Here is a 17,893-nt window from a genome sequence, read left to right on the forward strand (position 1 = left end):
CACAGGATCCATGAACTTGGATGATAAAAAATATAAATATTTTCATTTATCTCTTATCGAAATGCATCATATCCCTTCAATTATAAATGAAGGCAACAAACTACAGCAGTCTTGGTAGTACATTTAACTTTGTCACCCACAGAAGTCAGATATTTTCATCAGATATTACAGTTGTTATAGAAAGGTTAAAATACTGTTTATGTTTGTCAACACTTCAAAATTATGGCAGATATTAGACCTGTTAGATCTTATTAAATGCATTATTGCTATATTACCATATCATAACAAAGATTGAGAACTGGTTGGAATTCTTTGTAAAACTATAAATTTCATTTTACAGATGTAAAAACACCATTCAGAGAATAGGCTTCACTAGTCAGCCACAGGAATACGTGGCACGAAAAGATGTTAAGAATCTCTGTGTTTATACCCATCACTTCATTCTGCCTTCATTTCTGTCCCTAGCCATCATTTCAACCACTTCCTTACCAACATTCTAAATTCCTTTTCTTGTCCCCAAGTGTCCTTTCATTGGTTCAGGTGTTTAAACAGGGCAGTCTTTCACATCTCAAGTTATGGGGTACTGGTCCTTCTGATGAGAATTCTCTTCCCCTCCACCCCTAAACCAGAGCCTTTGTTTGCCTGGCTAACATCTTCTTTCCCACTAGGTAGAGAGAGCTTAAATCCCCTGCTTAAGTCTTCCCTTCATTCCCAGACTAGGTCAGCGTCCCCTTCTTTTCATCAACCTTGTCATCATTTGTTCAGTATTACCCTTCCAGACAATATGCTCTCATGAGGGCAAAGCCCAAGTCTGCCTGGTTCACTATCATATACCCAGTGCCTAGCATGAGGGGGCTATCAAGCCCCTATCCAGAGAGGGCTCAATAAATATGTACAAATACATGTACCAACAAACCATTTTGTAACTTTTGATTTAATATATTTTGTAACCTTTTGATTTAATGTATTACACTCTTGTTTCATGTTGTTACTTTTATTTACTTTAAAGCTGCACAATATTCTATTGGGTATAAGTACTTTAGTTAAATAATTTCCCTAGTATTGATCATCTTGTTTACAGTTTTCACTAACACAAATAGTGTTGTATATCATTTTATTTTTCATGTATATCATTTTATTTTCATATCATTTTATTTTTCTTGCTCTGTATTTAGAATTATTTCCTTGATGTAAACTACAGGAAGAGGAATTAATTGGTCTAATGGAATGAACATTTTTATGGTTCTTGATTTATTCTATGATGTTGTTTTCCAAAAGGGTTCTCATTTAAAATGCCATAAATAAAATGGCATGTAACTGTTGCATGGCATGAAATGATCATAGATTCAAAAGGAAAGAGTCTGGAAATTTCTTTGAATAAATGGTGGCTTTTTATGGCTACTATTTATTGAGTGTCTATTACGTGATAGGCAGTGAGCCAGGAACATTTATTAGTTCATCATTCCTGACAACAACCCTGGGAGGTAGATATCAGCTCTCCCATTTTATAGATGGGGAAATAGAAGGTCAGCAAACGTTACTTGGTCAAGGTTATATGGTCAGTGAGAGGTGGAGTGAATCAAGCTCATGCTCTTTCTACTATGCTATACATGCAAAGTAGGTAAGTGCTCTCAAAACTCCTACCTTAGTTAATACGTCTTTATCCAAAGCCACTCAAAACTTGATTTTTTAAAAAAATAAAAGTTGTAAAATAGGATGGAGAAAGAAATAACACACCTTTCTGAGATGTCAGACTTCTGGAAGCGTCATCTAGTGAAAAAGAATCTCAAACAGTTTTCAAAAAGCATGTGCAGTAAAGCCCATGAACCTTCATCTAAAGGCAGCATATCATGGTAGTGAATTCGAGGGACCGCCTGGGAGAGACCTTGAAACTACTTTTCATCTGAAGGACTCTGAGCCATTATTTCCCCTCTCTAGGTCTCACCTTCTAGTATCCATCAAAGGATTGTTATAATTAAATAAGATAGTCTATATAAAATGATTAGCACAGTGGTATCAAGCACATAATGATACACGTTAATTATTAGTAGTACTGCTGTTAAAGTTATTTTTTGCATGTAAGTCTAATAAGCTTGGATCTGGTTTTCTAGAATATACTATATTAGGTACGGCATAATGAAAGATGACGATAGCTGACTACCACAAGGGGCAGTTGTCACCTCTCACTGAAATCAGCAAGAAGGGACAGCTGAAATAAAACCCCACAGGAGGACCAAAAACAAACAGGCAAACTGTAAGAATATCAATAATAGTTGCTTTAATTATGCTTTACACTTTGCAAAGCTCTTTCACAATCATTTCATTTGATTCATGCAACACTGCTGTTTTGTAGGGAGGGCATTCCCACTTTACAAATAGGAAAAGAGAGGCTCAGAGAATTTAATGCCTTCTCTAGAATCATAGCTAGTCAAAAGAGCAAAGAGTACCACTGTCTATAGATCTGCTGTCCAATATGGTAGCCATGCGAGCTACTTAAATTAAATAAAATTAAATATTCAATTCCTCAGGAGCATAAACCACAATTCAAGTGCTGAATAGCTACGTGTGGCTCAGGGCACTCATGTTGGACAACCGAGATTATAGACCATTTTCTTCACCACAGAATGTTTTATTGGGTTATGCTGGTCTATAGAAATGAGAGCACCAAACCGTTACTGCATAATGATATGCCTGGTGTCCATGACAGTGAACCTGATTCTCAGAGAAAGCCGTCAGGGAAGAGGAAAATACTTTAGAAATGTTTCTATGAAAAACACTTTAAGCTTTATATTATAGAGTTAAATTTGTGTGGCATTAGGCTATAAGCATCATCAAAATTGGGCCCAGAATCCCCAAAAGTGCCGAGTGCCAATGCTCTGCACAAAGAACCTACAAATATCTACTGAGTAGTTCTATTTCTTTATCTACTCATTTCATAAAAATTATATCAATGTAAGAGAATTCTTCCTGAAGCAAATAAGTTGAACGTTATAAAAATGTAAGCAATAACCTTTGTTAAAATCTCAAGGGCAGTTATGGTTGTACATTTATAAAATTATTCAGTGTACATACGAAGTCCTTTTATATTCCAATATCTATCTGATGCAGAAAGGCTGTAAATAAACGTAATCAAAAGAGATGAATACCAGTGAAATATGTTTGAAGATGAGAAAAGTTTTCAACAGCGATATAAGCCTTTAAAGGAGATATCCAAGGTTTTGCTTTTTAGAATGGTTTATAACATATCCCTTGTAAATCATAAGTTAATAGATTTACTGAGGAGACAATCACAAGTCAGTCTCAACTTATGGTTCACTTTCTTCGAGCAACACCAGGAAATAGCTTTCAGAAGTGAAGAACCTGACAATGAATGCTCAGTATTACTTCAAAGCACTATAAAATGCTCAAAAGTTTCAGAAGTTACTTTCCAGAGGATGACAAACACTCAACTACCTAAGAATCTTCAGCCTTGCCTGGCAGGATGGTGCTGTCAGATTCAAGGTGCATGGACAAAGCTGGAGGCAGTTTCATTTTTTAAATTGACTTTGAAAGTCTTAATGATATATGTATATTTCATGGAAATATGAGCCTTAGTATAATGGTCTGTTCTCTTTAGACAGATGGAGCTCGATTTACGTTCTACATGATTGTATCTCGGAATTTCAGACCTGAGATGTTTGTCATAATATAGTTAATCTATTATTTTTATGAGGGATACGAAGTCTTGGCCTCCTGTATTTGGATAGATGTATGCCAAATTTATGGTGGCGCTGGTCTATAAATGACAGATGCTGCCAAAGCAGAAAACTATCATTTTCTTCTACTCAACAGCACAAGGTCCTGTTGCTAGAGACAGAAATGGGGGAAAGAGGCATTTACAAAGACCTTGCTGGCTAATCAAAGGAGTCCTGCAGCAGTCGGTGGAAATGAGAAGTTGTCATTTGGGAAACTTGGCCCCATTTGTAACAACACATAAAAACTGTGAAACACACAGGGAAACCCATAAACATGACAAGGCGAGGGTCTCCATTTGTATCTTTGGCAGAAAGCCTCTTTGACAAAATTGAAAAATGTACTTTCATAACGTAACAGGATGACCATAAAAAGTTGAACTGCAGCCTTTCCAGGCAAATCATACTGATGTACTAGTTGATACTGCTCTGGGTTCACACCTGAGGAACTGCCGCCATGCAAAAGCACATTATGCTGAAAACTAAAATGAGTTTTGAGGTATCCTCACTTCTTTCCTTCCTTCTTAAGTCTTTTCTGATACTGTCATCTCTGGCTCCATGGTATAGTCATGGGTGTGGGATAAACAAAACAATGTCCCTGTGCCCAGTGAAAATCTTTTAGATGGGATGATTCAAAATGCTACCGAAAATGCGGACAGCATTCAGGCTAGTCTACTGGACCCTTTAGGAGGCAGTTCAAGGCTCTGCTATACTGGTGATGCCCTTGCTCACTGCTGACCTCCAGCTCAGTGAGTGTGTTTGGCTCTAGTCACATAAAGTCTACAGCTATCAAGCTGGAGCTTTAAGAACACTTGTCATTTACCTGAAATGAGTGTTTTCATTCAAACTTGGCCTTGAAATGATCTGTCTAAAGCTTTGTTCTCTTACAGTTAAATGATGCAGACAACACACTGCACAGAAACTAAGGATTATCAATAAAACAAAGCCTCAATGACCCTGTCACTGCTATAGCTCCTACTGAAAAATATCAACAGTCAGAAAACAATTTAAAAGTAATACATAGTCCTACTCATTAATTCTTTAAAAAAGTGGGTTAGTGGTTTCTGACTTTTCCCATTGGGATACTGTACTTGAATTTACTCTTCTGAGTCAGAGAAGCTTAGAAGTAAGGGGAACAGTGGAATATTCATGGAACAAGAAGTCCTGAGTTCCTGCTCTGACTCTACTGGGGTATGAGTGTGCAAGCCATTTAAAGCCTCACACAAGCCATTTAATCTTTCTAAGACCCAGGTTCTTCACTGTTACCACATTTTTGGGAGCAGCTTGAAGGTGGCGATTATATATTATTTTTCTTTTGGAACCTCTTGAAGGCAAGAACATGTCTTTCTGTTCATTGTTGCACGCTTGAAATGGCAAATGTTACAGATGTACTATACTACTTAGTATAGATAATACATATTTGTTAAATGAATAAATGGATATAGAGTTTGTTGTGTGCATATGTGAAAGAGGGATACTAATATCAGCCTTACCAGTCACAGGGTTGTTGAGGGGGTCATACGAAAACATTTATGTGACTGGATTTTATCAACTGAACAAATTCAAGGTGTTCCTATTGTTATATTTTAAGCAGAACATGCTGGTTCCATCATCTTTGCTCTTAATTGCATTTATAAATATATCTATAGCATTTTGAATCATTCCATCTGCTTTCGTCTTTTTAGACAGCAACTGATTAAAAGCTGTTTAGCTCTAAATGGCTTTATATACTTTGAGCTACAAATGTATTTTCCCCATCTTGATATCTAATTAATTAAAAAAAATCTTAGGCTAAAGTCTAGACACATGGATGATTAGGTCGACTATCACAATATTTTTTACCGTTAGGTTGATTATCAAAATATTTTATTATTTTCAAGAAATAAGGTCTTCCAAAGGCTCTGTGTTTTTTTGTTTGTTTGTTTTGTTTTGAGCTTCTTATGAGTGGTTAAGTGCTGTCACAAAGAGCATTCAACTTGATGTATGGGGCATATTATCACAGGGAAGTGTTGTGTCATATGGCATTATGACACTTGAACTCTAGGGAGAAATTTGGGTACAGTGTCTGGCCAATATGTTCTAGCTATCTTCCTGAAGCTGCCTAATGCTTGCTGTGTCTTGATCCCATTTCTCCCAAAGCACCTTTTTCCTCCTTTCTACCAAGTTTTGAACTCCCACTGATGCATCATTAAAAGCTGGGATAGATCCTAGGAGACCAGAAAGCTATTTCTTTGGATTTTACGTTTAATTCTACTCCAACTTCTAAAAAGTGAATAGGACAGCTATCCTGCCTGAAATAAAACATATTTAATTTTTTTTCAATCATGTGGTCAGAACTTCTTATAATAAATGAAATTCCTGTTACCGTAGTTTAAACTCATTTTGTTTACTGACTTGAGAGGAAAACAAAGGAAAGCTTTCCATTATACCCTTAACTTTTTATATCTGATAGCTCCATTATAGCAAATTTCTTTGTATTGCACAGATCCAGTTACAACATGATCTAAATTATGTCTCCAAATGCATCATAAAAAAGTGGTTGTCCCAGTTGCTAAAGTAGGAGGTAAAAAGGCTTTTCTATCAATAGCTCTTGGAAGATTGCTAGGCCACTTCTTAGAATAAATAATCTGTGCTCTCAAGGAGCAAAGCGAGGTCATCTGTGGCTCGCACACTCCTTGTCAGATACTCTGAAATCACACTCTTCCTTGACTGATGTTCAGTGCATCCCAGGATGCTGCACTCCCAGAAGCCCCCTCCCTTAACATCTGGCTATTTCCAGTTCCTCAGGATTTGCCCTCATTGAACAATACTCTTGCTGAGTTACTGATGCTAAAGAATGAGAATGGAAATGGAATTAGTCAATCGTATGGATGTTGTGAATGCCTGGATTTTGAAATCTGGTAGCTGAGACATCAAGTTACTAACATTTACTTTTCACTCAACTATCTCAGAATCACATAGATATTGCTTAAGCCCACTTGATAGAATACTTCATTCAGAAGAAAAAGACCAGTGCTAGGGAATTTCAGGCTCTTAAGAACTGTCAATCAACCATGACTTTTCACTGTGACTATTACTCTAATTTTTGGCTGACTCCTTAGAGGCAGTGTTGTCTGAAATAAAACACTTCAGTTAATTAAGTACCACAGTTCTTCCTCTTCCCTCCCGCTTCCCTCTACATCCCACCTAGACTGTTTATGAAGGACTGGTCTTTGTGTCTCCTAACTTCTAAAATGGGGTTTTAAAGGAAATCAAAACAAGTTACCAAAAAATTTTATGACTCTGACAAAGCTGTGGGAGCTTTTTAAGGATTTAGAAATAGGTGGTTAACAACTGGTTATGTATTATATTGTTTAGACCAGATTTCCCATCTGGGCAAAACTTCTAATTTTCTAACTTGAAAATTCTACAAAACACGTGTGAAAAAAAAAAAGAAGAAAGAAAAAAACACATGTGAATTCTTGCTTAAATGCTGACGTTCAGTTGAAAGTGACAAAAAAACATGTATCTATTTAGCAAATACGACCCACTTTGTTTTTAAATAGTGCCATCTTTCAACAGCTTTGGTATTGCTTTTATAGATATAATAGGACAAACTAAATATTTCATTAGTATTAATATTTAAAATATGGAGAAACAAAAAAGTAATTTGAATGACCTAACCAATGTATTGCCAAATAATTTATACAGATTTGAGTAAGGAAACATGGAAAAATGAGGTAACCACACTACAGGTAGTTTGCATTACTTCTAGTCCAAGTATGGACAGGGACATGGTGACTGAGGTCAATACTGTTAGACCATAGGTACTTTGCGGGGTGGATAGGGAAGTGTCAGAGGAAGCAGAGGACGCTGGATTAAAGACCATCACATAGCTACTGGGAAAGAGACTCTGCGGTTGAGATTTGTTTTCCTCTCTCCCCACTCTCATCTCCTAGGGTTCTTCTAGATCTCAGTTCTCTTTCCTTGTTTATACCACTGCTGTACTTGACCCTGGTGTGTTTCTATTGCCCGCTAGCCAAATACAATTGTTTGTAAAGTCTCTTTCACTTGAGCATTCACTAGCATTTGAGAGTCAGAATAAAAGTCTTGAGTCATTGAACTTTATTTTAACATGCTCATTGGGCATCTTGTAGATTTAAGGTATGCTGTGATTCTGATCCAGCCCCTTTATTTGGATTTTCTATTTCTATACTGCTCTTTTCTTGGGTCTACTCGCTAATTGTTGACTTTTTTTCTCTTCCTTTCCTCTTCTTCTACACCTTTCCTTCTCCCTTTAATTATCTTCTGTTCGTTCATTGATTTTTCTCTCATTGAGCCTTTTCTATTTCCATTTTTAACACTTTTTTCCCTCATTAATTTTAATTTCATCTACTATGCCTAGAGCAAACCCAATCTGCAAATAATAGTCATATATATTATAATATAACTTAATGGGAGCATTGAGCACATGCAATAGCAAGGCAGGAATGCTTACAGTACCTTCCCACTGTGCTATTAGCTCGAGACACAAAATAAGCTGAAAAAATGGAGTGACACTAACCTCCACTGTTTTATCATTTTGCTTATAAGTACTTCTGTCGGTAAAGAGCATAATTCAGGTAATAAAACCTGACAGAGTATTATTTCATAGAGGCAACAATATCCTGCAGAAAATGAAACTAGGCAGGAAGTCAGGAGGTGATGGCTCCTGTTCTTCCAAACACTGGGTAACCTTGAGCAAATAACGGCTGCAATGTGGACCTCGCCTTGGTTTGCTACTTTATAAACTGGAGATAACATTTGACCCTAATATCTGATAGATCTGGGTTAAAGATTAATTTGCTAATATACGTAAAAAGGCTTTGTTCTTTAGAAGGGGAAAAGTGCAATGTAATAATTCAGTATGTATTATCTGCTCATCAGATAACATGATTTAGTGATTCTATCGCACAAAGAACAAAAGCCTTTATCACCAAATTTGGGTCAGCTCACTCACTCTAGGCTGCAGAGCCTTGGGAACCAGCATCTGTGGGACCTCATCAATAGTGGTCACTTCTTACATAGTCTCTCTTTGTCTAACCAGGCTTTTCTGAATCTTCCTCTTACAAATGGATTTGTGCTTCTCCGAAGGCCCTGGGCAACCACAGGAAAGCGTTCTTAAGTCTCTTAAGTCTACAATGACTTGGAAAGCAGAAGAGAATAAGACAAGAAGTGTGTGTCTTTGTGTTTCCAACAACAGAAAGGTCCCTAAGGAGAGAATCAAACATAAGAAAAAGGGATCTATTCTCTTAGTTTCCCTTACTAGGCACTGTTCCTCAGTTAGTCACTGCAACAAGGTGACTTACCCATCTTGGGTCCTGATGGGCGGATGTGAATGTGTGAAAGCCTATTAAACACCCAATTTCATGGCATACCTGCTGGAAAAATAAATTTTTTCTCTTCTCTCTTAATCATTCAGTTTGAACCTACTCAGAAAACCTGCTGATTCACAGGAACTATGAAATACTCTGCTTAAGAGGCACTTCCACTAGTAGCCCATTTCCAATTTATAAAGTTCTTCTGTTAGTCAGTTCATAACCGTGAAAAGTTCCTTTAAAATCTTTGAGTTCGTTTGTAACTCTGAGGAGAACTCTATGAATATCTTGAAGAATCAAAATCTCTTACTATTGAACACATTTCCAGATTCACTTAATAATGCCGCTGTCTCAGAAAACTTTACCTTTTTGCCCTTCTACTCCCTGTTACTGGCGTAAGAAAATATGAAAATGTCTGTTAATAAACAAATTTAAGGATTCCTTCACTGAAAAAGTCCACAGCAAAAACCAAATGTAAAATGAATAATAAACTCAGTATTTTAGATCCATTTCTTGATTTTTGTCTAAACACAATGTGACCAAGAAGCCTCCACTTATTTTCGTGCATATATACTTATATATATATTTACACACACACATATACACTTAAATGTATATATTTAACAACATGGAATGGTAACCTATCAAATGCTTAGATTCCGTGCAAACACATAACCCTTCCTGTGAAGGGAACGTATTAATATTATAAAAACAAATCATGGAGAGTAACATGCAACAAGCGGAGGGGAGGAGGATGGGGTGAGGCCAGAGGACCAGGAGGAACACAAAGAATGTAAAGAACAAAAAGTGTCATTGACCTGATTTGTCAGAGTTGTTGCCTGTGATTGGAGTGATGGAGCAGCTGGGATTAGCCTTTGCGCTGTCCTTGGAAGAAACCATTTTGGGTTTATTTTTCGTTGCCTCTAGTGCTTTGACCTTCTTGGCATGTTTACTTCCTTTGTAGTGGGCCTCGGCCTGGCTCTACAAAGGAGAACAAATCAGGCTCATTTTTTTGCTACTTACAAACAGCACAATGGATGATCATGCAGGAAAAAAATACATTCAATCATAGGCACCACAGACATTTACAGCTCAGCACTCAACTATGTCTTTGGCATTTAATGAATAGTAGACCGGTATCTAAGAGTTTTTTGCATATTGAAACCTTCTATACAACATAGGGGATCTGTGTCTTTCAAAACCAGACATTATACGAGTGGACAACAGGGTCAGGACAAAATTGGGGCGAAGGTGAACTTTGTCATTAGTGCCCTCCCACCACTGCCCATTGGGGTTACTTGTCAAACGTTTGGCTGGCAGCAAGTCGCTTTGAGCGTCCTACCCGGGCGTGTCCTTCCACAGCCACTCCGTTTAGTTTCCCTTCAGCTACAAATCTGTCTTCCCTGCACCTACGTTCCTCTAGGCTCTGCTCTGAGAGCAAGTGATGTGACAAAGCAACCTGCTAGTGAGTGGAAATGGCACTACATTTTGGAGTCATCTACACGCGCTTCATGTGTCATTTTGATGATTCCAGTTCTAAGAATACACGATATTAGGCACAAACGAGGTAGGGACAATGCTTGTTTCTGATCTCTGATGTGATTCTGAAGTCAAAGCAGTTAGTATTACATTCACTTATACAAAAAGCATAGGTGAAACTGTGACTTCATTACTAGATCAAAAGAAAGAAAAGCGATCTAGGCAAGTGAATATTAAAAATTTTCAAAAGACAAAAACAAATTACAGCAAAACAAGAAAACATTTAGTCAATAAGCTGACATTTGGAAAATTCCCCTCTGCCTAAAGAATAAGGATTTTATCTTTTTGGTAACTAGTATAATGAACATATTAACAAAAGAATCTAAGTATACTTGCTTCAATTTCATTTTTAATAGACCCTGAAAATATAAACAAACTAAAATATATTATATGGTATATTAGCGTAGTTATAAAGGTGAAGAGGATGATAAACCTGTCATATAAAATGAGTTTCTGTTAGAGGATTTCTAAAATAATAATAACTTTTCTTCTTACATCAGTTTTCCATATATACACTTGTATTTGTTTGAAGATGATTATACTGATATTTTCATCCATTTTCCTCAACAAGTAGAATACAGGTGGTATGTATGTGTGTGTGCATGTAGGTAGGTAGGTAGGTAGGAGTGGCAATGGACAAAATTAAAGACATGTGATTTTCCTAGCACATAACCCCAATCACCCAAGGTCAACAGACTTTTATTGACTGTACACAGTCCCTAACTTCCTGAATATCTTTTCGTAATATTGTTTTAGACCACCATTGACTTATCATGGCTCTTGGTTCGTTTGCTCAAGGACTTCTCATGCTGTTCTCTGTCAAGTTGAAACACAAACCCAATCCCAAGAGAGGAGAAAAGTGTAACATTATTTTGAGTCTTATCACCCTCTGAGAATGGTTAAATCCAGCAAATATAGTTGGGTAGATATAAATTAAGAAAATATACAAATAAAAATTTAAAAATTGATAACATGAAGAAATAATAATAATGGCTGATATTACTGAGCCTCTGACAAGAACAGCTCGAAATGTAATACATGTTTCTCTCATGTAAGCTTCACAGTGCCCTGTGAGGCAGGTACAGATAGAAAACTGGGCACGAGAAGCTAAACAGCTCATCCAAGGCCACACACGTAGGTGGAGAAGCCATTATGGGGATCTGAAACACTTACGTGTATACTCCTATTTAACTATGTACCCGCACGTTAGACATATACATACTCACCCTAAGTAAACAATATAATTTTATTAGAAGTAAACCATTACACAAAAATTACACACAAAGAAAGCACACTGCTTTTCATGACTCAGTGAAGGACTATATTTTAACAGAAGTTTCTATGAGTAGGGAATACCTTCTTAATTCATAGGAAATATACCGGTAGAGTACATTAGGCTTGATCCTTCTGTTGAGAAGCTAAGAAAGGCCCACTTCTTAGGTATGTAACAATTTCTACAAGATATCAGTTGACCTAATAATTCATCTTTCCAAGTATACTAAACAGTGAGATGTTACTTTAGAGCGCTTTGGCTAAATAAACGTATAGTTCTCTAAATAAAACCTCCTGGCACAAGATGAGCAGAGTGTCACTTCCTCATTACTATTTCTTGGCATCACTGCAGAAAGTTAACAGTATCAATTAGCACTTGGGATAAAGAGCCAGCTGAGTGACACTCACTGGATGCCAAGCTGGAAAGAGCTCTCCAGAGCCATGATTCACTTTCCTTCTGAGCTCTGAGGCATGGAGAAAAGCAAAACAAGGCTTCTTAGCCTCTACTGACTACTGTTTGGGAAAGATCTGGAATTAAGACAGTGGCAGACACCACTCATTCACACTTGGCATCTTTCCAGTTACCCTGTGGTATTCTTGGTAGTGGCACTATGCTGTCCTCAGTACTGTATCTGAGGTGTCAACAGCTTCTAAATCCTGGGCAGATCTTCAAGTGAAACAGAGACACTGTTAAAATAGTAACATGATTAACCTGCCTTCCTTATCTGGGAATCTCCTTAATTGAGGAATGAAAGAAACAAGGACAAGAGCCAGAAAACCAGGGAACGAGGCAACACGATCAAGCCCAATCGACGATGGTTCTCGTATGACTTCTGAGAGACTTGGTTAACCACACAGACTTATAATATTTTACACCTCTGTGACTAGTCAGCAGACACCTATTTGTCTAGCACTAATGGTCTGCTTTCTGATTTCCTCCCCAAAGCGCTGCTATACACCCCAAACTGGCAGTGATCAAAGAAACCCCTTGCCAAGAATTGCCAGAATTAGAGAGCTGCCCAAACCACCATACTGACCTCCACACGGGAATTCATTGGTATCTAAGTTTTCCTTTCAGAGGTCACTCCAGTAGCTACCTGACCACCCACTGGTAGAGGAATAGCTTTGACAGGAAATGACATTTTGGAATTTTCTCTTCCATTCATTCCATCTTTGTTACTAAAGCCCCTCACTTTCCAAAATCCTCTACATCTTTCAGGACCCTACTGGTCCAAATAAAAAAGATAAATAATGAGATAGTGTATTGCTTTACAAATAAAAATGCAATAATGAGCAATTCTATAATTCACTGAGCTCCCATTTCTGTTTTTTACCTTATTTCTATTTTGGACTTCAGAGAGGTGGATAGGATCTTGAAACAAGATGTTAAACTGTGTTTACTTTGTATAGAAAGAACAGTCCAACCCCAAACTGGCAAGTGGCTGGGATAGAGTAATGTCACTGGAGAAAGTTCTCAGTATTTATTTACCAATGGACCCAATCTTTTTGCATCTTAAAAAGTAATTGGAACTGTTCCCTTAATTACAGAGAGTGTATCATTAAAACTATTGGCATCTGGTTTTTTGAGACGTTAGATTTCAACGTGTTAAGCACTGTTAGATAGGAAAGAGCAGAGGTCAGTTACTTTTCAGATAAAAAGTATATACTCTATATACTAAAATGCCAAATAAAACAGATGTCAAATGAACTACCATAAAACAGGCTAAACTAACAAGGGGGAAACCTGATTATTTATTTCACAAAGAATTATTTAGCACCTGCCATGTGCTAGACATTGTGAAAGATTAAAAACAAAGACCCCTATTCAGAAGAATGGTAGTTGGAAGAAAAGACGGACATGCAAATAACTATAACCCATAGCAGAGAGTAAAACTATAAAGTGGAAGGTAAACTGGTACAAAGAAGTATGGGAGTCAGGGGAGAGGTAAATTTCTGCAGATTGCAGGGGGACCCTGGAAGCTTCATGGGAAAGGAACATCAGAGCTGAGCCCTGCTTCGGGGGCAGGGTGCTGAAGGGTCAGTGTGCAGGGGGAGGCATTTCAGGTAGAGGGACCCGCATGTGCCAAGGCAGTGAAATCCTATGAATTATGCAGTGTTTCCTGGGCACATCTGCTTTTCAGTATCACTAGAACACAGGCATATAAAAGGAACAATAGGGAAAGCCTGCTGCATCATGCTACCTCAAACATTATTGTCCCATGTAAAACAGAACACTATCATAGTGTTCTACAAATGTTCTACTTGTAGGCATCTTTTCTATAGATAGTTATAAGAAAGATGTTGCTTTTACATCACAGATTTTATCCTCTGCTCCAAACTATAATCCTACGGTCAAAGGACAACTGAATTATTTATATGGAAGATTTAATCATTTGAGATAAAAGCATGGCACTTAAAATACCATAGTCAAACATACTAGAAACAAACTAGAGATGACTAATAGCTAAATAATTACTTGAATCTTTGCTTTAACATAAGGCTACATTCAACTCTTAAAATGCTTTTTGCATATGTTTGTCGCAGTGATAAGATCACACACTCTCAGAGACAAAGCTACAACATAAACATAAGATGCACCCAAGAGAAAGGCTTACTTAATCCAAAGATAAGTCTTTCTGCTGATATTTGCATTGTTAAGGCCTGCAATATCAGTAATGACATACTACTGGCTTTGATATCACTTCGTTCAATCCTCATCTACTGGGATCTGTTGAAAACAAAGTCCAGACAAAATTATAACCGTTAGGAGATTTTCAGTTCAAAAAGACACAATGTCTTTGCTAATTTATAATTTACAGCTAAGTGAAACACTCCAGGTTGCTATGGCCTGTCCAGGGTTGCCACACTGTACAACTGTGTGCGTGGGGAGCACCACTCATATATGGTCTAATGTGAATGGTGTCTTCTGGATTCCTTCAAGGCCACAGTTCTGGCCATGGCATTTCATATTTACTGGCTTTGGAATATGTATGTATAAAACCCATCAACTCCAAATCTTTCTATATTACTAAAGAGAAAAGTGGTGACTCCAGGAAGAAAATAAGTATACTCTAGACTCTGATTCTCTTTGGGCCCAATTCCGATTCTATCAAATATCATGAAACAGAAGTAGAGTGCTTGGGTTGTTGCTGCTTTAAAATGCCCCTATGTGAATACATGAGCGTTAACACACATATGTGTTCATGATATCAAAAATTTTCCATGTAGGCAAATTAAGTCATTTCTTAAAATGCTACTATTTTTGATGGGCCTCAAGGTAGTTTTTCAAATGAAGCTTATTAGTCAGCTAAGAGTCTTGATGCTCATGCTTCTGGTGCATGATTGATTGGAATTACTTTACACGTTGAAACATGGCGAAGCTATAAATGGACCTAACAGCTATAACAGAATTTACATGATGAATAAAAAAAATATGACAGTTTGAGTTTAAAAATCACCTGGAAGAGAGCAAAAGTTGGCTTTAAAAAAAAATGCTTTAGCTTGGTGACCACCTAGAGGGGTAGGATAGGGAGGGTGGGAGGGAGGGAGACGCAAGAGGGAAGAGATATGGGGATATACGTATATGTATAATTGATTCACCTTGTTATAAAGGAGAAACTAACACACCATTGTAAAGCAATTATACTCCAATAAAGATGTTAAAAAAAGTTTTAATATTTTAAATAAAATTGTTTCTTGTAAAGTTCCAAGTGAATAAAATTTTGCCTCATTTTCTCAGTGAGTTTTATATTTCAATGATTTGAGTGTGGATTATTAAATTTTAGATTATTCCCAGCAATCTAAGGTTCTGCCTCTGGAAAAACCCTATATTCCCAGTTTATGGCTGAGTAGAATGGGAAATAAAAGAGACAGTTATTTGAGCTTGACTATATCAACTGTCATGTGAACCCCAAATCCTTTCATATGTTGAATTCTCTCCTCCTGTTACCTCCTTTTTTTTTTCAAATTAGGCCATAATTAAAAATTATCTCCTTTTAAAATAATCATATATATGTGTCATATATATGTGTCAAGGTAAAGTTCATCCCAGAAAATTAATTTTTTAATTCTATTCATGAATACTGTAAATTATAGAGACCGTATTTTGAAAAAGATTTTTCCCCCATCAACCTAATGGAAGTAGGTTTATGTGAATTTTTTTCAATGTAGATAATGGATAATAAAATGAGATTTAATGTCATAATTTCTTCAACATCATCACAATTTAGTTAAGAATTCAGCAAAAAAGTATCTTGAGATGCTTACCCCAAGAATATAAGACTGCTTACTTCTTTATTGCATTTACATTACGGCTTCTCTTTTTTTTTTTTTTTGGCGGTACGCGGGCCTCTTACTGTTGTGGCCTCTCCCGTTGCGGAGCACAGGCTCCGGACGCGCAGGCTCAGCGGCCATGGCTCACAGGCGCAGCCGCTCCGCGGCATGTGGGATTTTCCCAGACCGGGGCACGAACCCGTGTCCGCTGCATCGGCAAGCGGACTCTCAACCACTGCGCCACCAGGGAAGCCCACATTACAGCTTTTGAAAGGTATATTTACTTTGTCTTCTGGGCTGGGGGTCAATATCTGAGTCAATTTAATGATAAGGTGTGTGCAAACACCTAGTAGGTGCACTAGAGTTTAACTGAGGCAAGATGAATTAAATGAACCCTGGCAAAATATGCCCTCTCTTCCAGACTGTAAGGGGAGCAAATCATGAACTTCACCCAGAATGTACTGATAAACCATATTCTCTAAGTTATTACCCTCAAATGGGAACATTAGTGTTCTGTACACTAACATAATCTTGAATATGTAATAATGGGAACATTTATAAGTTATGAAAATATCTAATTTTCTCAAAGAATTATGCATATGGGACCTAATGTGTTAGAACTTCTAAATCTTAAGAACTTTTATGAAACACATGGATATCATCTTTTATTTTTATAATACATTATAAAACATTAAGGCTTTGTTAATAATTACTTAATATTCTTGAGTCACTTATTTTATGATTTTCCCAAAAGTACTCAAAATTATCCACCTCTCTCAAATTAATTTCAAATTAAACTGGGACATTTTAGTTAATAATTCTCCACTACCTTGAAATATAAAGAAGAGTTTATAGTGATTTCACAGTTACATACCAAGTTCCTAAAGTGTTTGAGAGTGCTGCTATCTTTCAGTGGGGAAGTGGATTGGCATAGTGTGCTTACTAAGAGCGATTTTTTGTTACTCAGTGATAAGTAATGCAATATAATTCAAGTCTCTGCATTAACGCTGTGACTCTACAGCTAACTAATTCAAGTCTTCTGATGGTCTCTTAAATTAGGCTCCCAGGCTTCTACACATTAATTTTTAATCAGTCTAGAAGGTATTACATTTACTTCCATATCCATATTAAAGAAATTTACATAAATGATACAAAATAAATCTAAAATTAGAATTTGCATTGTGTCTCCTTATATTTGATATATAATATCCTTACTGTAGACAAGAGTGGCAAAGTAACTTTGAAAGAGTTGAAGAATGGCTTTAGTAATGTTTTATATATGTTTAATATATTATTTATTTAGCATTACTCATTTGAAAATCTCTTTTACAAAACAGATTTTTGTAAAACTCCTACCCTAAAGCACTAAACCAATTTTTTAAAACCCAGCAGATATTTTATAATTCAAAATTAAGTGAAATATGTAAATGTGAAGATTAATACCATACCCTTTCAAAACATACAAATATAAGTAAGAGAAAATAATAAAACTGTACCTCTTCAGTAGTCACTTAGCTAACCTGAGTCAAGTTAAGGCTATCTTTACATTAAAGTACCAGATTAAACTAGAAGTTTCCATTGCAGATTAGTCTGGTCAACCTTCCTCACATATAAAAAATTGGTCTGGAGGAAAAACTAATATGAAAATGCCCATAATTTTGATTCACCCATAAATACCAAAATATTTCAATATTATCAGTGAATGCTAAGTGGCCTTTCAGTTTCTGATTCCAAGTAGTATTG

The 17,893-nt window shown here is 36.7% G+C and overlaps 1 protein-coding gene across 8 annotated transcripts in view; it reads right to left on the reverse strand.

The window, feature by feature from the left end:
- Nucleotides 1-17,893, reverse strand: part of ZNF385B (zinc finger protein 385B) — a 311,863-nt gene that overhangs the window by 21,848 nt on the left and 272,122 nt on the right. For all 8 annotated transcript variants that reach the window (XM_082840917.1, XM_082840924.1, XM_082840920.1 and 5 more), the window contains one exon: nucleotides 9,886-10,048. In XM_082840917.1, coding sequence (XP_082697043.1) covers nucleotides 9,886-10,048 — 163 coding nt within the window. The remainder of the gene's footprint in view (nucleotides 1-9,885; nucleotides 10,049-17,893) is intronic.

Source organism: Leucopleurus acutus (assembly GCF_964270905.1).
Source record: "Leucopleurus acutus genome assembly, chromosome: 6".
NCBI lineage: Eukaryota > Metazoa > Chordata > Mammalia > Artiodactyla > Delphinidae > Leucopleurus > Leucopleurus acutus.